The sequence below is a fragment of the Heliangelus exortis genome, chromosome 2, assembly GCF_036169615.1.
Source record: "Heliangelus exortis chromosome 2, bHelExo1.hap1, whole genome shotgun sequence".
Taxonomy (NCBI): Eukaryota; Metazoa; Chordata; class Aves; order Apodiformes; family Trochilidae; genus Heliangelus; species Heliangelus exortis.
Genome location: NC_092423.1, coordinates 36,347,714 through 36,370,088, shown reverse-complemented (window position 1 = coordinate 36,370,088; position 22,375 = coordinate 36,347,714). Strand labels below are relative to the sequence as shown.

General features: G+C 39.3%; 1 protein-coding gene across 11 annotated transcripts in view; it reads right to left on the bottom strand.

Annotated features, from left to right (window-relative positions):
* The window catches only part of SATB1 (SATB homeobox 1), a 93,280-nt gene that overhangs the window by 1,927 nt on the left and 68,978 nt on the right, over positions 1–22,375 (bottom strand). For 6 of the 11 annotated variants that reach the window (XM_071735540.1, XM_071735542.1, XM_071735539.1 and 3 more), the window contains 2 exons: positions 2,996–3,199; positions 2,427–2,522 (listed from right to left, as the gene is read on the bottom strand). The exons of 1 other annotated variant lie outside the window; for it this stretch is intronic. In XM_071735540.1, the coding sequence (XP_071591641.1) occupies positions 2,427–2,522; positions 2,996–3,199 (300 nt within the window). The remainder of the gene's footprint in view (positions 1–2,426; positions 2,523–2,995; positions 3,200–22,375) is intronic. 4 more of the 11 variants (XM_071735545.1, XM_071735543.1, XM_071735547.1 and 1 more) reach the window with 1 other exon arrangement.

The window sequence follows — 22,375 nt, the reverse complement described above, 5'->3', positions numbered from 1 at the left end:
ACTCTTTGCATGCCACGCGTTTCTGTGTGTGTGAGAGAGGAGGGATAAAGGGACAGGGACATGGACAGAGGAGTAGAAGGAAAACACTGGCTTTGTCTGACTGCAAGCTCCAATGACAAGACATTGTTGTGGTTCAGCTGACAGATTTTAATGAACATGCTTCATGAGTCAAGTGCAGACAAGACAAAATGCTAAGTAGGTGACATAGTATAGGATTAACTTGACCAGCTTAGCCAGAACTGTAGCAGGGGTGAAGTGAGAAAAGTGCCAGATGAGGGCAAACGCACAAAAGCTCTGCCAGCAGCAGCGGCTGCTGCCCAAAACCAAGGGCTGCAACTCTGTAGCAGTAGCTCGACTGAGGGACTGAGGGGATCAGGGAGAAAGAGAGCATTTTAAGTTAAGTGCAGAAATATTCCACTACTAATCTGACCTTACTGTGGCACTTAAGTCTTGTCAAACTTGCAAGTGTTATGACAGAGAATGCATTAGCTGGAAGCACCTAACATCATGCTGTCAAACCCAGCATCAGCAAGGACTGAGAGACCTGGAGGTAGGGAATCTGTATTGCCCATTCTGGCTCTGAACTCTCTTGCCTGTGGTCTAGGAGAGGGCCTGTCCTGTCTGTGCTCAAGTGTCCCAGTGTATAAACAGGGAACAAACATATTTACCTGCTTCTGTGTTTGTGCTGGGGATTGTTTAGTTAATATTTATAAAGTACTAAGATGCAAAGCTCTAAGTAAGTTGGACTATGTATTATTAGAAGGGAACATGCTGCATTCCAAAAACCCAGGCAATAAAACTAAGCCAGTATGCACATCAGAAGCATAAGATAAAGCCAATCATGATGTAAATAATTAACAAGAGCTTAAAATGAAGTTTTGCAAGCATGGATTCAGAAACATTCTTAAAAGGTGAGGCATTGAACCCTAGGGACAGAAATGTTTTTCTCATCCACCACCAGAGTACGGTTCACTGTAAGATCATGTTTAAAATCAAGAGTGAATTTATCAGTACTGTTTTTGTTGACAATTATTTTGCTTCACAGCACAGGAAGCACTGGTTAGTAAGATATTTTGGATCAGCAAATTTCTTGTCATATGGTACAAACCACTAGTTATTATTAAAAAACAACAGCAGCAAAACAAGCAGTTGCCATCACTACATTTCATTTCCCTTTGCAAATCTCCCCTCGACCATTTTTTGCGTATTGGTAATGGTTCCCAGGATTCCAGTTGCAGCTCACCTGCAGACTCTAAGAAGCACAAAATACTGTACAAAAAGTATAAATATTGCAGGAATTAGAATTTTGTCCATTTTGCAGTTGTTGTGGAGACTTTGCATAATTCTTAACAAACAATTTAGAAGCCATTGCTTTAAGTCATCTTTGTACTGTGAGGTCCAACACAAATGCTAGCAGAATTAGGGCTCTTGCCTCATCACTACTCACATCCTTTCATGTTTTTTGGTCTGTGAGCAGTCCTACTCAAGGTTTCAATCCCAAAGAGATCCAATACTACTCCCAGCACCGAATTCTTACAAGACTGGAGGCTTTGTATATACAGTTTGAAATCTTCTGTCTTAGCTACATATTTATGCAGCTACAATAATTACCGTGTAGAAGAGTGGAGACAAAACTCAGGCCCAATCTCCCAATCCTTATGCTTACAAGTCATATTAAGAGATTACAATGCAACTGCTTCTGTGAATAACATTTATGAGATCAAACACACAACTTTTATCAACAAGGCAAGAAAATCTAAGTAAGTGGCACAGTGGTTGAATGTTTATACTGTGCATAAGCTTCTCCTTTTATCCCCTTAAGAAGCGATTTTATTAAAAACAATGTACATTTTCAAAAAAGTGCTGTTTTATTACTTAATATAGATCTTTCTCTCTCTTTTTTTCCTAAATCAAACAGCAAGTTTCCAGGCTTTCACAATTATTTTAGTACTTGATATCCTAAGGGATTGTCTTATTCAGTTTGCTTTATCTTTAATATACACTCCTGTTGTTTCTGGCTGCGAGATAACGCTATCCTTCCTAGCTTTGTAAATATTTTTGTATAGGTAATATTAATGATACACTGGGTCTCAGCTGAGGCAGGGAAAGCACAGGGTAATATCTGCCCTTTAGGAGGGAGCAGTTAAAAGGCTGACCTCAGGTCTTTCGTAAGAAGGGATTAAAGAGTCCCCAGCTCAGAGAGACAGCAGTCTGCGCTGCCAACGTGGGCTACAATATTTAGCAAAGCAGTCAGCCACACTCTTGGTTCTCGGTACCACTGTGAGCAAAAGGTGGGTGCAGGCCCTGGAGGAAGGGGCACCACCAGTGCTGCCCTGAAGCCTAGGGTGGCTGTTTCCAAGCCCTGTGGCATGGGTCCTGTATCCCCTCCTCTTTCTCCCTGACACGGTGCCCTTGTGCCAGCTCACCTGAGGAGCAGCACCCAGCCAAGGTCCAGCGGTCAGCAAGCCTGGTAAGAAAGCTCCTCTATGCTCTCCTTTCCCAAGGGTGGTGGGAGAGGGGCTCTGAAGGAAAAACAAACAAACATTGACTCACCCCAGCCTCCACCAGTGTTACAGTGGGATGAGGAATCCCCTTCCCTTCACTCCTACCCGGGGCAAGCGGCCACTGTTGGAGGTTCGAGCTGAGCTCCCGGGCAGCAGCGCAGCGAGGTCTTCCCGTGTTGGAAAGGGCTGGGCAATGGGTGCCAAACACCTCAGCCTTCCCACCCTGACACCTTCCTAGCTGGGGACAGCCAGGTGGCTCTCACCCTGCCTGGTGCCACCACGTCCATGCACAGCTACAAAAAAAAACCACCCAACCAAAAGGAAAAACCGTGGGTGGCTCCACGCTCTCCTCTGAACTCTGGTGGTGCTCTTATCTCGTACCCGGAGACCTGCGTTTAGCCTGGCCGGGAGGAAAGAAACACTAATTTCCTTTGCTCTGTTTAAAGCTTTATTTACTTAGCACTCTGTGGGATTGGCCAAGGTAAACTAACCTGAATCTGTTCTGCTGGCACATGGATAATGTGGGAAGGCCTGTCACCATGGTGATGAACTGCATTGCTTTCTTGTTCATAAATGGCATCACGTTCAGGCTGAGGAAGACTGAGGAACCTTCGGATCATGGAGAGATTCTCCCAGAGGGTCCTGTTCTCTGGTGAGGGATCTTCTTTCCAACGTAACAGCTCACAGAGCCACCCCTTGAAGATAACACCAGCAAAACATTAGTGTTTTTCCTCAGTCCAGCGAGGGCAAAATGCGTACTTTATGGGGGCTACATTCTCTCGCGCTCTCCCCCGGTAAGTGAGGGCTGTCCCTGTACACCAAGGCAAACCCCAACACACTGGGAGGCTGCCATGCTGCCTCCTGGACCCCTGCCAACCACCTGAGATTCAGAAAGAACCTTCCCCTTGGTCCCACACTGGCCATGGTTTTTTTGCTTAGAAACAAACCCACTGACAAAGGCAGAATCCCTCACAAGCTCCCCTCCACAGGACAGGGGTTTCACTGACACCAGGATATTCTCTCTGCCGCCTATTTTTTATTATTCAAGCCTACATCGACGGCGTAGGCACTGCCTTTCAGGAGCCAGTAAACTGTCTGCTGAGTGATTGTGAAAATCCTGGTACTACTACTCAAAGCAACAAAGTACTTAAAAAATCTGCCTTGACTGTAGGGCTGTCTAATGTACACCTTAGAGGTAGAGGAGCTCTCTAATAACCTTTCAATAGACATGAACTCTTTGAATAGACACAGCCAAGTAACATCTTCCTATCTGCTACAAGTAGAGGTGACCCTGCAGGTGAACTTATTTCAAGTGATAGATGATTATCCATTCCAAGAATTTTTTCACAGACTTAGAAAAAAACTCAGTTTTATGTACATTATTAGGGTCTGGGGTAAGGGCATGGTATGGCTCAGGCTTCTGATATACCCTTGATACCATTTCCAGATCACAGGACAGCAAGTTGCCTAAGAGTGCAACTACTCAGATTTGGCTTTCAGGCACATGCTATGAAGGTGGGCTACAGAATCCCCTGCAAGGAGTGCAGCAATTGCTAATTTGCTCCTGAGAGACAAATAAGTTCATCTTGAAAACGTAACAATTTTTTTCTTATGTCTTCTTAAAATTTAATTAAGGAATCTTTTCCTTACTTGTGCATGGGTAGTTTTAAAAGAAGAGTGTAAACATTCTAGCTACCACAGTGTGCATCAGCAGTAATTTTTTTGTATATTAAAATTTAGAAACAAAATGTTACATGCATGAAACATGCATTCTTCCTTTCTTTTAGCTTCAAGGATCTGTTTTCAAAACTAGGTCCATGCAATTTTGTTTCATAATGCCGTAGAAAGATAATGTGACATTTTATTGAATCAACAAAAATGTACATAAGCTTTTAGATCCTTTTTATATGTACTGCTAGTCCAAAAATGCTTTATCTAGACCAGTTTACTACTAGATACAATAGATACATAGATACAGCATAGATATTTATTTTCTTGTAGACATTCATATCTTTAGCTAGCAGTTAATAAATGCAGTGTAAAAATATTGCCGTGGTAGAAAGAGGTGAAAGTAAACAAATAATCTTAATGCATTCATATTGTATATGAAAATATTTAGTGAGGTGTTTATAAAATGTGATGTATACTCTCTTGGATACAAGTGGAAAACTGAACAAATGACAAAAGAGAGAATGTCCCTGAGAAATAGAAAGTATCAAAATGACAAATGTTAGAGAGATGGTGGTAGCAGAGCTGAGAAAGAAAAGATTTAAGTGGGGCCAAAATATGCTGGGTTCTCAGGAGGTGTGCTAGGGGGAGAAGGGTAGAGGGAGGCAGGTGGGAGCAGCAGAAGGGCTCCTGCACCCCAGGAATGGAGGGCACCCCATTCTTTGACCACATGCTAAAGATGGATGCCAGGTATTACCCCATGGCTTAGCAAGCTGACTGGGAAACGTGGTCAAACACCTCCATATAGAGCACATAACCTAGAGCCTGTCCCTGCTGGAACTGTAAGGCACATTTTAAAAAGAGTAACAAGGGGCTGTGAATTCTCCCTCGCCATTTTAAGGCAACCTGGAACATTTTAGTAGGTCCATGTATGAACTCTTCCTTCCCCTTACAAAATCAACATGGTGCTCATGGGTCTCTGCCTACTTTGCTGCCATGGGGATACGTGCAGGATTACACTCAAGAGCAGTGTTAGTTTTCTGCAGTGAGTTACAAGAAGCTCAATCAGAATGCATAGGTATAGTTTGTGGGGAATGGAGGGGGGAAGAGGATGAGAACCAAATCAAGACCTTTTAATTGAAATGCTGTCATACAATTTTAAATTAAGAAATCAAAACCAACCCCGTAAACAAAGTACAACAAAACCACAGCTCACCCCAAACCATAAAAATTGTCCTTTGGTTGTGAGGAGTCTGCACTGCTTCACATAGAAACTGTTGGTTCTCTTTCTAAAGCTGGTGAAACAGAGCAGAGCTGACTATAACAGCAGCTCAGTTAAAGTACATAAAGACAAGACCACCTGTCCCCTCCCATAACAGGTATCTAAGGTTTAGAGACAAATTCAAAAAATTGCACTACCTTTTGTAGAAGCTGCATGTATTTTGTCTGGTGACCATATGAAGTACAGATTTTTTATTTATTTATTTTAAAGATAGTAGGAACTCTTTTTAAAAATGTCCAGTAGTAAAAATAATTCTGTAATAATTTTTATGATGATTAAATATATTTCAAACAATAGTTTTCTTTAACTACGAAATTCCTTCTCCAGTTACCTTCTTTTCTCTTCTCTCTTTAGTAGATCAGACTTTGTTTTATTGATGTACTGACGACTAGCATTCTATTTCCAGTATTTTTTAATCAACTTTTTCACTGAAATAATACTTCTGATTCCTTCTCTAAAAATGATTTGATAAATTGTAACCTGAAGCACATCTCTGCTAGCCTTTCAGGGAAGCAGTGATTTTACGATCCTGAAATCAGATACTTCTGGCAGTGTTCAGAGAGCATACTGCTATTCTACAAAAAAGTCTCTTTCCCACTAGGTTCATCAAGTTTCTAAAGAAGACATACTGTGATGGAACATGTGATGGCCAATGTGGAAACAATCAGCTGAATTCTTCAAAAATTACAAGGAGAGAAATGATTTTTTGTTCTTCATGGCTTATTTCTGTAAACAGCTGATCTCAGAAATATTTTCAGGAAAGACAGTAAATGGGCAGTCACAGAGGCTATGGGGATTTACTTTGCTAGGGGACTACAAACTTTATACCACTGTGGTCCTTTGGCTCAAAGCAAACAAACAAAACCTTAATTATTTCATCTGGTTTCAGTTTCAGTATGCTGTATCTGACATAAAGGTCATTCCTAAAAGTCAGCTAAATGGAAATGTATGAAATGCTTTTGTAAATTTTAGGTAAAGTGATCATACAGACTTTTATAATGGAGAAATTCAGAGTTCTCTAAAATTTTTAAGTTTTCTTCAGTTAGATGTAAACAAGTATTGAAGTGCCATAGTTAATGTGGCTGAATTTACAAGTGAGCCTAACAAGGCTGATTGTTCTCCTCTTACATTTATTTAAGTCTAAAGCAGTTTCAGCCTAGTTAAAACAATTTATTCTGAAGGAGGGTTTGGACTTCTGTTTTTTCATGTCTTTGTAGTCTTACAGGAAGCGGAAAGGACCACAATATAATAAGAAAATATTTGTAACTTAGATTAGATCACAACTCACAGCACATATAGTACAGCACTTAAAAAAAAAGCCTTAAAATAATTAAGCTCATTTATCTGCAGCAAGGCAAACCCCCCAAAACTCTGCAATGACATTGGGAACAACCTTGATTTTAAAACAGAGTAAATTTGCCAGGCAACATTACACTGAATATAAAGAGAGTACAAAGCAAAATATAAACATTAGCCACATGTAAATATGTTTGGAGAACTTTCAGGATGTTACTACTTTTCAAACTGACAAAGTTTAATTTGACACCTTCTGTTCTAAAACCTTTGTTTCTATTCAGAATCACGCCTTTAGCTGCTATCAATCACTATGCTCTCCCTATTACTTAAAATACTGGCATGGGCCCTGGATAAGCTGAAAATGCCATGCAGATGAATTCTGAGATAATATGTTCAAACCTGTTATATACAACACAAATCCTGTAAAGTTATGTATTGTAAACCTACATTTATTGGGAACTAAAAGTCTTAAATCCATCTGCTACAAAGAAAATACTGTTATGCACTTTCAAGTAACCAAGTACCATCTGCAAAGGTCTTGCTACAGTAAGCAAGAAAATGGTGAAGAAAAAAAAAAAAAAAAAAAAAAAGATGCTAAACCTAAGATATTTAAAATAAATAAGAGTCTTCTGTCTGGTTTTCTGATGGGGATTTAGTGAAGAAACATAAGACATTAGTGGGAAAAAACCTGTGAAAGCCAAACTGCCAAACTATTGCAGGAAAAGCGCAAAGAGGGTAATTGCCAAACATTCGACTCTGCAAGACCCATGAGCATGCTTATTTTTGAAGAAAGCATCTACACATTTTATCTATGTATCCAAATGCTATTTTATTCAGTTTGACCTGTGCTGTGTTTAACTAAAATCTTCTGTTCTTCCCCGTAGCATTTCTAACAAACTATTCTTACATTCTGGTATCTCTCTTTTTAAAAGAAGGGCAAAGAAAAGGTAATTGGAATCAGCACATAAGGTATATGCACCAATCCTAAGATCAAAGAAGGTAGCACTACAGTAATGAAAAATGTGTTCTGGGCACAGCTTTCCATATCAGCAACAAAGACATCAAGTCTGGGAAGAAAAAGCTTCAAGAAGGAGCAATTGGTTTGGTGATTTTGTTATAATGATAATAATTTGCTAAATGATGAATGTTTGTTACAGGTAAACTAACATAGACTCCAACATTAAAAAAAAAAAACCAAACAAAAAACCAAGGCCAGCAAAAAAACAAACAAACAAAAAAAAACAAACCCCAAACCAAAAAATCCCAACCTGTAATTTGAATTTAAGAAGGCAAAACATTTTAGAGTATCAATGCAGTTTTTCTTTGGTATAGTATATCTAAGATTATTTTGTAACGTTCTCTGGGGCATATAGTATAATAAAATACATGGATTTAAAAGAAATCAGTCTAAATAAGGAGGTACTTGATACAAACATTTTAGCAGAAAGTGTGAATCGCATTTCAGCATCTATGGTGAACAAAGACTAAGTATACAATCCATTAAACAGTACTTCTCAAAAAAAAAAAGACTATTGTAGACTAAACTAAAGTAGGCATTTTGAATGAGCACATTTTCAGCAACTAACTATAAAGCTAGCAATTTATCATTCAGCAAATAATTTTCTACTTTTAAAAGAATCTGTAAGTGTTACTTATGCTAATGAAGACTGTTTTTAATCTGCCCACAAACATGCTAATAGAGGGCAATTTTTATTTTTTTTTTTTATTTACGATGCTGAAGGCACTCCTGTTTATAGAACACAGATATGAAATTACACTTGGTAAAATGGGCTTTTAACTGTCTGAGCAACCTAAATACTTCACCTTTAACATAAAAGCTTATAGACAAAACAAAACAAAGGAACTTGTGAATTAAACTTTAAATATTGAATTTTTCCCCTGCAAAAGCCATCGAACTTGCTTTACAAATCTCATTTTCATTCCAAATGTCTGTGTTCTTCATAGATATTTCCATTTCTTGTCAAAACAGAATCCATGTATAGGAGAGAAGAAAAAAAGGCCAATGTAACCACTGAAGTATATGTCTATGTTCTTAGTCTTCAGTATTAAACCTGTAAGCTGCTCATTGTACAGAAAGGTTGCTTTTGGAAAAGTCATAATACTTTGAATGAGATACATAATGGTAGCGAAGGAGTACTGAAAGCATTTTAAATTATTTACTAGGTTAAAAGGGTGAAATGGTACTTTAAATACATCAAATTTCATCATCTGGGCCATTTTTTGGTGGCAAAGTGGTATTGATCTTTCCAAATGCTTAAAATTAACTATTTCCAGAAGGTCATTATTTGATTAAAGGCATTAAAGTTGAGGGTAAGAAATGATGCACTTTGTCTTCTTTCCCATTCAAATAATCATGTAATTTAATCAGAGCTATCCCTTCATGTCCTGTAATAAAAATGTTTGTCTTAAGATATTGTTCTTTACCTAACATATTAACCTTTAAATGTTATGAAGTTCTTAAGAATAATCTCTGCTTAGAGAAGATTCTTCCATAATGCAATGAAAGGATCTCCAGCACTTAAATTGATAAGGCCAAATTTCCCTTACACATTGACTGGAAAATGCATTAAACCCTTCAACTGAGATTTCTCACAGTATTCAAGAGGACTGAAAATTCAGGGGGTTCTGAATCAGTAAGTCCATGCATACGGGACTGAGAAGCAAAAGAAACAAATATCACCTCGGTACAAACAAATACAACAAATAAATAAAAATGGATGCTGCTTTGATTTATCTGTGAAATGCAGTTTGCATTACATTTGTATTATATGGAAAACTACAGCAGGGAACACCCACTGCAGGGTAAGAACGGAGCATTTATTTCAGAATTCATTCTCAGGCCGAGATTACTTAAATCTGATTTCTTTCTGGGTGAAAGAATTCTACCTGTGGGTTCAGACACAGGAACAAGCCTAGATGACTGAAGCAGTCCTTCTTAGCCTTCAATAAATGTTCTTCTGGAATTTCCTGACTGAAGGAAAATTTATTCTGACTGCAGGTCTATCTTTCCTAAAATACATAAATTGTCCTGGTTATCTCCTATGTAAAGCTGAATGCTCCTAAATGCTGCACAGGAGAACTGAAGTCTGTTAAAAGAAGGGCCACTGGATATTTTTCTAAAATTGTCAGAAGACTAATAATCTTCATGGCTTAGCAGCTTTTGATACCAAACAACACATTGGTTAGTGAAAATCTTTTCAATTTAGCTTATATATTCAATAATTTAAAGAGCTGGCTTCTGAGAGGCACAAACTCTCCAGCAATTTTAAAAACTACTGGGAATGTTCAACCCTTTGGGATTGTCCTACTTTGCTCACAAAACCATGTATCCTTACGTCAAGAACCAAAAGCTGGTTTTCAGCCCAATTCAGAAGGTGAGTAGAGATACCAGAATATGAATGCCTCTTCTTGAGATGTGGCCTAAAGTGATAACAAAATGTCCCCTGAAAGATGGTCGCCTTGGCATTTTTATTTATACTGATCAGCCTTAAGTTTCAGAGTTTGCCTTTGAGCATTCCCCTAAATCAGAGAAAGTTTGAAACCTGAAGCTGCCCTTTATCTCTAGGCATTTCTGCTTTATCTGTTTCGCTGGCTTTCATTACTGGAACACTGAAAGGGGAAGCCAGATGTGAATTTTAAGTTAATCTGTATCTGCCATCATAATAGATGAGATTTAGCAAAACAAATGAACTAAAACCCCACAACCTCATAGGGCTTTTCAGAAGAAAGGTAAACTTTATTAACAGCAAAAACTTCCTTTGAAGAATACTGAACAACAGATTATGCCATTTCCTTAAATTTCTTATCCAACCTATTATTCAGCTGCACCATCTGGCCGGATGTTACCTCTGCCTCTTCTCTGGTTTGTAAAAAAAAAATAAAAATTACCAAAAGGCTAGCAGTGGTACTGATAGTGTTTCACTGAAATTTTTTTGGTGATAGAGTAGGGGAAAAGGGTTCCTAATGTCTATTTTTCTTCTCTGTTTTTTCTCCTCTCTAGAAGCAGCACTTAAAAAAATATATATGTATTTCTACCCCAGTAAACATCCAAACAAACAAACAGCAAAAGGGAAGCTGCTAAAGCTACCTGTAAAATTCAATGACAAGCAGCAAACAAATACAAAACTAAAATGACCTCAGGAGCTGTGGCCTGGCTCCCACAGTCTCGTCGCACATATTAGACCCCTCCTACCCAGACCTATGGTGAGTGGCTAAGAGCCTGTGCTACCAAAAATGTGTTGGACTAAGGTCTGAAGATGTATCAAAACTGGTAGGTACATTCCCTGGGCTGGCAACTAAACAAACAGCAGTGTGAACATCCTAGATGTACCACCAGCTCATGAAAGAAAAACCTATCTCGTAACTCTAAAACGGTCTGAAAACATAAGCATCATTACTTTTTAGTTGAATAGAGAGAGAACTGAATAACCTAAGTGAAGGGACTCTCCCAAGCTTGGTTTCTCTGCTCTCAGCCTCCTCCACTTTTCCTTTCCCTTTTTCAAAAGTATCTTTTCTACAGTATTACCTCCCTTCAATTGCTTCCCGATGATACATAGGCACAAGCCCTAATCAAAAAGCATAATATGCATGCATTTGAAAACCTTACATAAAATACAACTACATTCATATTTAAAAATAAAGGAAAAAAGCAATATATGCAAAAAACAGTGGGTGAAGTAGTATTCTGCCTTCCTCTATTCCAGATCCTTCCTCTTCAACACACGATTCAACTGGCACTGTAATTGATATGTGTGACAAAAACAGACTTAAGGATAAAAAAAAAATAAATTAAACAAGAACAAAAACCTGCTAATTATTAAATAAATCAGTTTTAGCCTGGTACATTACATTTCATAGTACAGATGTATAAAATGGGTCAGTGCTTTTTACAGAGGGTGACTGGTAATATATATCCCTTTATCTTTGATTTAAGTAGAAAGAAGTACTGATTTCACTGCAATACTGATGCTTCCCTTGAAAGTAAATACAACCCTAAATCCAACCATGACCATTAATAGCCCATATTTATTTATTCTTAAATATGCAATCAATTTTGTACGGCAGCTACATCTGCAGTTTAGTTAGAGAAGAGTTTTTAATAGAAAGAGTCTGGCAATTTAAAAGTATTTTTTACTACTATCAATTTACAAGTGAAGGGGGAATGTTTATTATCATATTGCTTAGAGAGATTTAAAATTTGCCTTGGGGAGAAAACCTCTGGTAAAAAGGTCATAGGGCCAAAGTGTTACTTCCATAATTACTTAAGTGTGTGCATATCATGTTGTTAGATTTTTTTTTTTTTAAATATTATAATTTACTAGAGGGAGTAATTTAAATCTGTGGCTTCTTGTCACATTTTTTTTTCTTTCCAGAATTCATTTTGGAACGCAGGAAGATCAACCACACACCAAGGAATCACAGGCTCATAGATATTTGGACCTCACTGTAAATTCAGTTTAGCTGACAAGATGCTCCAACAAGTGACATCATTCCAAAACTCACAGAGCTCCAACTAGCTCGCAGACATCCCGTCACATTTTTACAGCCTAACAAAATGTTTTCATATATATTTGAATTGGACACTTAAATATTCTGAGGAAATGTCTTTCCCTTGCAGCTCAGCTGGCTTCTATGGCTCTCAGTTTCAGAGTGAAGAATGCTTAATGCTCTGATAATGCCAAGGGTAAGGGGGCACTTAAGAAAATTTAAAAGAAACTTTCTTCTGGATTTTGTTAAACAATGAAACAATCAGAAAATTTTAATAATGTCCACTACCTCAAAGCAGATTAAATACATCTTTAGAATCCACACTGACAAACAAATGAAATGGGAGCACCCAGAAGCTTGCATCTCATTCATGGAAAATTAAAGGCAGTGAAGCTCTTAGAAATCACACACAAAAAAAATACCCTTACGTGTAGCATGGCTGCTTGAGTCATGGACTCAAAAGAATAGGAAAGCTGGAAAGATGGAATTTCTCCCTCCTGGCTGTCCAAGGTTGGGAACCAACACTAGAGTGTTTTAGGTAGTTGCTGTCAGGTTGTGGTCAAGAACACCCACAAGTGAAAAACTCCTAGAGAGAGCAGCACTTGGTGTTAAGATATCTCCTCCTCGGCCAAGAAAGTGTCAGCCAAGCCCAGCCCCAGACATATTTCCAGGGAGCAGAAGCTGCTCAGAGGGGGCAGCAGCTACAACAGCAGTTCTGCCCTTATATGAGGCATACTTCTTCCTGCCCTGATCCCTCCATCCTGTCTTCTTTTCCTAAGGATCAATCCCTTTCTCTAGGCTCTCTCCTCATATTTAATAAGAGCAGTAAATGATTTCTTACAGATGAGGCGAAAACAGCCACCCCAAAGCAAAAATAAAAATAATCTTATTTAAGATCATCATAGCTTTTTAAAAAACAATGTGTTTTTATATAAACAGTGGAAAGTTCCTCTATCTGTAGAGCTCACTCTTGCAAGTGACACATACTAGACATGCTAAGCACCAGGCTCAGTAAAATATCTAGTCATAAGTAAAGCCACAGATGTAACTGATATGTGTGCAAATCTTGCTCAGTTGAGGTCCAAAACTTCAGGGGATTCTGCTAAGGACTACTCAGTCCAGGCACCTTTACTTCAGAAAGATCCTGAAACAATCCTGGGCTTCTCAAATGTCATCCTGAAGTCAGGAAACATGACGAGGCAGAGAATAAAAATGAGATGACCACTGAATAACAGTGTGGATTCAGAAAAAATTTGGCAGATTTGGAATGAGGTAAGTATTAGAAAATTAGATTTTTTCACCACTTAGCTAGCTGCGTGCTTGCACTGGTCTATTAATTACGTGCCAACAGTTTGAGGCAATTGATAACCAAAAATCTGAAGTTTGGCTTAGAGGTTAAATTTGAGGAAAATAATAATAATAAAAAAAGGACACTGAGAAATTACTAGTAATGGTGAAATTAAAATATTAACTGGAGCAAAACATTGTTTCATTTCACATCTTGCACACAGAAATCCTGTAGCATTTTTTCAGGTGTTCTATGTTTTGAATTCCCCAACTTAAGATTCAGGAAGAAAACAGGTATCTATTATTTCTTTCTCATTCCTTTGCCCAACACCCCTTCACCCGAGCTGTAATCAGCTGCTCCTTTAACAAACCGCTTCTCAGACTGTTATTGTATATTTTTGTTTGCATAAGATGCCTTTATTCTCTGCAGTAACGTGTTTAGCAGTGCTGGGTTTTTCAGGAGGAATTTTACCCTGTCGTTTCCTGTTTAGTTACGGGTTGAGCTCGCTTTTGTTTTCTGTGCTGTTTACTTGGTGCCCTGCTTCCCCCACTGCCGGGAACCACGGGCTGCTCGCTAACTCCTCAGCCTCCCTTCTCAGCTCTTGCACTACAGCTTTGTTTTCATTTCTGTAAGTCATTAACTCTCCTACAGCTTGCTCAGACTTCTCCCTGTTTTTGGCTTTTTTTTTTTTTCTAGTTTTAGGTTTTTATTTTTTTTTTTTTTTTAATAGTGCCTTAGTTTATTCAAGTTAAAATACCAATACAATGAATCCTCAAAAGCCTCCCAAATCAGGGAGCCACTCACAGCAGGCATGAGCAACCTGAGAAATCAAGAATGGCTCTTGCTCCTGATAAAATGATAGAATGATTTTCACCCACGGAGCCAGCTACAGTGCTGACAACTTGCCCTCAGTTCCCCACCACCCAGCAAAGCCCCATGCACGAGCCAGTGTTCATGCAAAGCATCTGGGGGTGGGTGGGATGCACCTAGGGGGTGGGATGTCCTAGGCACAGCTATGGGGCACAGGGACTGCAGTAGGGCAGAAGAAAGGGGCACACAGAGCCAGAGTGGATGGTGAGGATGTACATGGTGACGAGTGGGAAAAAGCCAAATAAGGGCTAAGAGGAGAGCTACAGTAAAAGGAATTAGTGAAGGCGGTGAAAGGAAAACAAAACAGAAGGTGATGATACAGAAAGCAGGAAGAGAAATTAAGAAAATCCATCCTGCCAGACACAGCACCTCTTGTCAGGCAGACAGCAGGTGCTGCCTGAGGAAGAGCTGATTCACACATCTGGAGTATAGGAACTGGAACACCTCTACCTAAGAAAGAAGAGCTAAAAGTAAAAGATTCAAAGGAGGTGGGAGAGAGTGCCATGATTTTTTTCTTTTGGCAATCCAGTGATTTCCAACTGCACAACATTTCTTTAATAGTTTTGTGAAGAAACAAGAGCTGGATTCCCGGGGCCTTTCCAAGAATCCTGATGGCTCATTTCAACATTGTCTCTCCCAAGGTGAGCCCTTCCTGACATCCTCTTTGCTGCGTTCCAGACTCACTTTCGAGACATATGCAGCCATAGCACCTCCTGCACTTCAGCTGCATCACCAAGACAATATTTCCCTTTTGTCTAGGGTCTGCACAGACCCCAGAGGACTCAACAAGGAGGTGACACTGCCATGAAGGAAGGGACACTGGTGGCACATCTGACCAACTCTTACTCTACTGGCACAGCTGACCTACTCCAGCTCATCTTTGGGGAACTATTTACGCAGTCAGTAACTTCAGGCCAAGCGGTATGACCAGGGGTTTTAAACCCTCTCTGCAGCAGTCTAGGGGCCATCAACGTAGCCAAATTTTCTGGTACAAATTATGCCTTCACAAGCTTTCAAAAACTATCCTGCTCGCCTTCCTCTGGCTGACTTGAAGCACTGAATCTTAGTCCCTTTCCTCCTGCGCTTTCAACACTGCCACTGCATCACCAATCACTGGCAATGGGTAGAAAAATAAAAAGCTTTTTTTTTCTTTTTTTTTTTTTTTTTTTTTTTTTTAAACCTCCCCTGGAAGCCTTATTACAGTTTAGATGTGATGAATTTCCATCAGATGCACTGCTCTACTCCTCTTGCCTGACAATACCTGCTCAGAGGCATTCGGCACACTTATATTTTTTCCTTGCTTTACGAATTGGTTTAGATCCTTATAATTAAAGCTTTCTACCAAAATTGCATTATTTTCTCTCTGTGTAGGAAAAATAGCTGGCTGTGAATCTACTAAAGAGCTGACTATTTTAAAACAAAATCTTTAGTAAAAATTGACAATTGTTTAATTAGGACAAGATGAACAATTTAACTGAAAAAAAATTATTGTAAAAACCTCAAGCAATTTAAAGACAACACTTAGGTTTCTTCCTAAAAGCTAACCAAAATCTTTTTTTCAAATGAAATACTGAAATGTTTTCATTTAAAAAAAATAAAAATCTATTTGCCAAAATTCTAACCACTTTGAGGATTATTTTTTATGAAGAATCTTCTCCCCAAAGGAAGAGGGAGAGTGAAGAGTTAGCAAAGAGAGAGAATTTGTGCAGAAAAACTTTGGCAGAAAATTTTATTTCTGCTAATTTCGGGTGACAGTGAAGACTACATTTTCGGCTAGAAGTTCTTCCTAAAGCAAGGTATTTGTTGGCATGTTATTTTGAAAAACAGCACAGTAGGATGACTTCTTTAATAAGTGGGCATAAAACCCAGAGATTAGAAAGACTCAGAGTGAGAGACAAAACCACTGTGCAATATCCAATTTCTTTGCCAAATCAAGGAAGGTTTTTAATAAAGGTCATGAAGAAATAATCTCCAAAGACAGCAGTGTCTCTTTCCCCCTATATGTTTACTCTTTTATTTTCCCCCTTTACAGTGGAAGGCAGACCTTAATAGGAGCACACACACAAAAGGAAACAACAACCAAAGATGAAGGGGGGGGTAGGGGGAGGAGGGGGAGAAAGAAAAAAAAAAAAAAAAAAAAAAAGAGGAGCCTGAAATTTTAGTTACACCACATGTGGTTTTCATTTGTGAAAAATGAACAAGCTGTTTGTGGTTAAACTGTCTAATCTGCTGTTATCAATCTAGCGCTGCATTCAAGATTTACAGGATACATCAGCTTCTGTGCCACATTAGCTGTAAAAGGGAGAGGGGGTGGGAGGAAAAAGGAGGAGGAGAGAGTTTATCCTGAGGAATAATATTTCCAATGCAGCCACACTCACACTACATCTGGTTGTGCTGGTAGCGGCAGTTAAATTGAAATATTTCACAGCGTGTGTCAGAAACATGCAGAATGGTAATTATGACAGATCTGATTAAGCCTGAGTGCCACTAGCTCCCTGGCCAGCTCCGGTTGTGCAGGTGTGACCTTGTGCGTGCCTGCGTGTGTAAATAAAATTAATTACAAGCGAGAGGGCGAAGGCTTCGGTGACATCACAAAGCGGAGAAACTCCCAAGGGGGAGACCTAATGGAATATTTTCCCTCAGTCTAATAATACAGTTCATATTGACTTGAGGTAATTAGTGGGATCATTAAAGCAGTTTTCCCGGCGTATTTGGCTGCCTGATCAGATTAGTGAAAATGTTCTTCAGAACAAGCCCTGTGTGGTCTGCCAGAGAAGGAGGAAATAAAAAGCAACAAAGCATATTTTGGAATGATAAGCAGCGCTGGACTTTTTTGCATGGCATTTTGCAGGGCCGGCTTCGGGAGCCTGGGCACCCAACTCCCCTGACCAATTCCATCTTCATCCCAGGTGCACACGCTGCCACTGCACGTCACCAAAGACTTCTTAATTTCTGTTCCTCTGTCCTTCAAAAGTACACCATCCCTACCCCTTGCTGCCCAATAAAAAATTAAAAAAAAAAAAAAAAAAAAAATCAGATAAAAGCATCATGGAAGCACTAGCCTTAGAAGAACGATATTAAGATAACTGGGGAAGGAAGAACAAATACATGATTATCTCCCCCAGCACCTCTCCCCAAAAAACGAAGATGGAAAGCACCAGCTTAAGAATTAGTAAGGTTTGAGTTTCCTAACAAGCTTAGCCAAGCAAAAACAAGGGAAAAAAAAAAAAGGCAAAAAGTTTAACTATGATATAAAGTCTTCCACAGTAACAGAACACAGAGCCCTAATCAAGAAATGGACCATTTGTTTAAAAACAGTCTATTGAGCATGCTCTACCTTGCAAATGGAATATGCCAAGCTCTGTCACAGATGGCAAGCTTTGACAGTTCCCATCCGTAGCGTCGATACTCGACAGTTCAGCACAAGATCAGTGACATTCTGTCTCATTAGAGCCACGCTAATTATCACAGCTAGTTTCAGGGGAAACCATGTGTTGCAATGGTCAATTTGAAGGAGTCTGTGCATCAACAAACTGGTAATAAGGATCAGACACCTTATTATATGACAGCATGCTGCCTATGATCTGATTTACTGAATCAGAGGTACTGAGGCAACACTGAAGCCTGATGGGTTATGGAATCGCGTGTACACAATGCATATCTGAAATATGCTTTAAAAATAAAAGGCAGCTATATAGAAACAACACAAATAAAAAAAAATTAAATGGTGAAGTTATAATGAGAACTTTTTTCATTTGTCATTAAGACATGCAGAGATATTCAAGATCTTGTCAGGCAGTTTTATCTTTAATCAAATCATATAAGATAAATAATTCAAAATGAAAACTGTAAAATTATGGATTATGCTAAATTACAATTCATTCCATACTCTGATTTTTCAGTTTCAATAACATGTACCAAACATTCCTTATGTTGTGCCGTCTTGCTGCTTTAACAGAATTTCGTATTTTGTAAAGAGCTTTCTCTACTTGGCTCCATTCTCTCATTTGTACATTTAATGACTTAAACTTGTACTTCTAGCTGCTCCCACACATTCGTGCTTTTTCCACCAGACAAAAAGCACCTGACCAAGAACCCCGCTTTGCTGTTTCTGGCCACCTGCGGGGCTGCATCCTGCCAAAGCGTTAAGCATTAACTCCCGACCAACACAGGGCAGGTGCACACCACATCCCTCCAGGGAAGCTCTCCTTAGGGCTCAAATAGACAGCATTTCCTGAAGCTACTACCAGCACTTTAAACAGCCTCTATATGGACTGCACACAGCACCTGAACTGCTGCCTGGCCATCTGGGAACCTCCAGCCACAGCTGATGAGACCCCATGTGAAAAGCATGCTCAGGAAGCACATTTTTACATTCCCATATCAAAAAACCCAGCCTTTTCCCTAGGTGTTGAAAGGGCTGCTTGAGCCCAGGGAGCTGTTTGAAGAGGTCAATATAATCCTCCTAAGTATTTTCCATCCCGTGCCCTTTTCTTTGGCTTGAACTATTTCAGGTTTCAATGTTTTTTGGGGGGATTTTTTGGTTTGATTTTTTTTTTTTTACTTCTATACAGATGTCCATGGGCAACTGCACACTGATACGAACCACTTTGGTGATTTCAAGGCGGTTTCCCTTTAAGTGCATCTTTGTGGATTCTAAAAGTTGCTGTTTACTTTTTAATAATGGGAAGCCAAGACTCATTGAAGTCAACCCACTCCACCGAGGTTTTACCAATCATGTAGGAGAGGACCAGGATCAATGCTGGCCCTTCTCCAGCTATGCCATGATTGAGGGACTGAACTAGGTTTTTTTACCCCTTTCTGAGAAAGAATTAGAAAATAAAATTAAAAAAAATCCTAAAGAAATTTCCTGAGGCTTTAACCTGTATTTCTGCAAAGAGATAACATAAAGGAATCTAAGACATGGGCAGAGGAAGGACCTGGAGCTCCGAAAGCATTCATTTAGTTCCCCAATCGAAACCTGAAAATCTCCTTCTCTCTAACCCGGGCAAGATGGAACATAAACACTATGACTCTGCAAGATTTTGTAAAAGAAACAAATCAGCCCTGTCTGCCAAGTTTCACAATCCCACTGAATGGCCACACCACTTTGTGGGGCAATTCTTGATGCACAGATGCTCGTCTTGCTTTCTCAGTTCAGGCTCTTTCTCTCCCATCCTCTCTGACATATGATCCCAGCCCAAATTCCTGCTGCTCATGGTACTTCCTCAGCTGCCAGAGCAACCACTCCCAGGCAGCAGAGGGGGAGGAAAATTTAAAAAAAAAGGTTTTTAAGCCAAGATTTAAACCCAGGAAGTGACTCAGCTACTCTGAGGGAGACAAAGAGAGGCGACTTGATGGAGAAGTAGGGTGATGGGTGAAGGACCAAGCCCCTGCCTGCCCTCTGGGCTGGACCCTGCTAGGGCAGCCCGAGGTGCATGGCCCTGAGGAAATTCCTTTAGGAGCAAATTTCAAGACTCCCTTCTTAAAGCCACATTGTTACCAGAGGGCTATGCTTGGTGATAAAAAGGTTTCTTTCCCTCCCCACTAGAAAACAGTTGAATAGATCATTCTCTATCTGCAGTAATGGCATGTTACATCTTCGTGCCAGATCCACAATGCTGTGCTTGTTCAGTGTGGGAAGCTGTTTAAAAATGACTTTCCTATTAGAGTATATAGCTTAGTCTCTAGATGGAAAAAGCCAGATCAAAGATATAGCATATCTAAAACTGCTGGTTAAAAAGATAAAAGTGAGATAACAGACATCAATTTTTCACTATAAATCTCTGGGTTTACTACAACATTAAAATTTCCAGTAAAAGCAGGGTTTTATATACCTGAACTCTAATGGCCTATTCTGAAAATATTTATGTCTGAAAAAGCGTGGTATTTGCATGCCAAAAGCAATTTTAGTGCCGATGTTTAGCATTCCCTTCCTATTTAACTCCTTCCCATCTACTCACAAGTGTTGGTTGCTCTGCCTAAAGCCTACGTAGCTTCCCTCCCCAGGGAACGTTTCAGAGAAGGATGCTCCAGGTGCGTACTAAGAAAGTCAAACACTTCTAATAAAATGCACTGCACTTCTGTGATGGCTTAGGATGGAATCTCTAGCATGATCTGAACCACTGATTTTTCCCCTCTGTGCTCCGCATGCAAAACTGCTCCTTTCCAAGGGACCAACTGCTTAACCAAAGTGAAGGGCAGGGGTAACAGAGAGGCAGGAAATTGGGCAACACAGTGCAACAGCTCAGAAGTAATGGGTCAGCAATGGGTCCCTGTAATTAGATAAGGTTTCTGGAGGTATGGGTAGTACTCCATTGGTTTTATATTAAAATTAAAATCAGAGCATGGTTCTGTGAGAGCCAAGCATCTAACATTCAACATACAGGCATTTTTATTTTGTGACAAAGGAAGGCATTTGGTACCTTCCTGGCCATGAACAGCAATTGGCAGGACTAACACTGCAGAAAATCAGCTGTTTTACCTATTTTTCTACTATAAAGTAAACTCATTTAGGTATAATAATGTAGTCAACAACCTCACGCGGTAGCACATGAGACTCTCAGAGGTAGGGAAGTTGATACTACTTCAGGTTTTGCAAACTGTCATTTCCTACATTTAAGAAAGCTTTTGCAAAGTAAGTTGATTTTCAGCAAAGTTTTGCTTCATACCAGCATGTGCAGGCCACAGTTTTTCAGGATGAATATTACAGTAACTTTGCAAAACACAGCGAACATACAGGAGCACAAGTGTCTGCTTGCTTCACCTCTTGGGACTCTTAGATTTGGGGTTGGGTTTTTTTTGTTTACTTGTTTGTTTGTTTTTATGGAATAAAATTAGATTTCAGCATCTGTCACCATCAAGAAAAAACTCATCCCTGGCTCCCACATGAAAACATTGTAACCAATGCACAGTTACTGAACCATGATGCCTTAATGATCATTACACAAATCAACTTTTTTTTTGTTCGAAATAACAAAATTAAGAATGTGCTTTCATAATTACTTGAATCAGACTGTAGGGTTATAAATTGAATAAAACCTCAGCATGATTAAATTGTAAAAGTAATGCATAACACAAATTTATATATATGTGTGGATTCTTTAATTTTGACTTATTCAGGTGTGGTGATTAAATTTTAGCAAGGCATATTGTTTATATTGTTTATGTTCCATAACCTGGAAGCAAACACAAAGCACTTCATAAACCTTTCTGTCTTCTGTTAGCACAATTTTTTCTAAAACTCTCTTTTCAATATAACCTAGTGAAAAACATGTAGACCTACTAGGCAGACAACTTGAAACAAAAATGTAAGATTTTAAATACTGATATTCGGTGTTTTGCCAATTACAGTTTTAAAACTCCCCAAAGATAAGATGTATTCAAGCAATTAGAATTCTAGTGTCTTTCTTAACTACTCAGTATAACCATAATAACTTTTAAAGTATATATTTTGAATTTAACAGAATTTGAAGCTATTCTGCAGATAATTTATCAATCCTTAAAAATACAGAAGCTTTAAAAATATACAGAATATATTCTGTATATTTGCATTCTTACACAGGAAAAGAATTCAGCATTCAAAAGGATCTTCTAGCCAAGTCCCCAGACTCAAACCCACATGCCAGAAAGTCCCTTTTCTTTCGGGAAGCCAAAAAGCCACACACAAAGTGCACGGTGAAAGTGCAAGTATGCAAATCATCACTCACCCAGGCCAGAGCACCATCTCATGAGCATCACTGCAAACCCCCCCTGTTCCCATCACCCCTTCCTTGCCCTGAGCTATGACCTCTGCTACTCTGAGCCCCTGGTAGCCAGCTAGTTTGCTGAGCATCAAGCCCATACTTGGCCCCCTGTGAATCAGGTAAATGCTGCCAGAGGCACTAACACAGTGCAAGTCAGGAGGCTGTTTTTTTTACCCTGGTGCTACCTAAATAGAAACTTCTGTAGTGCATCATT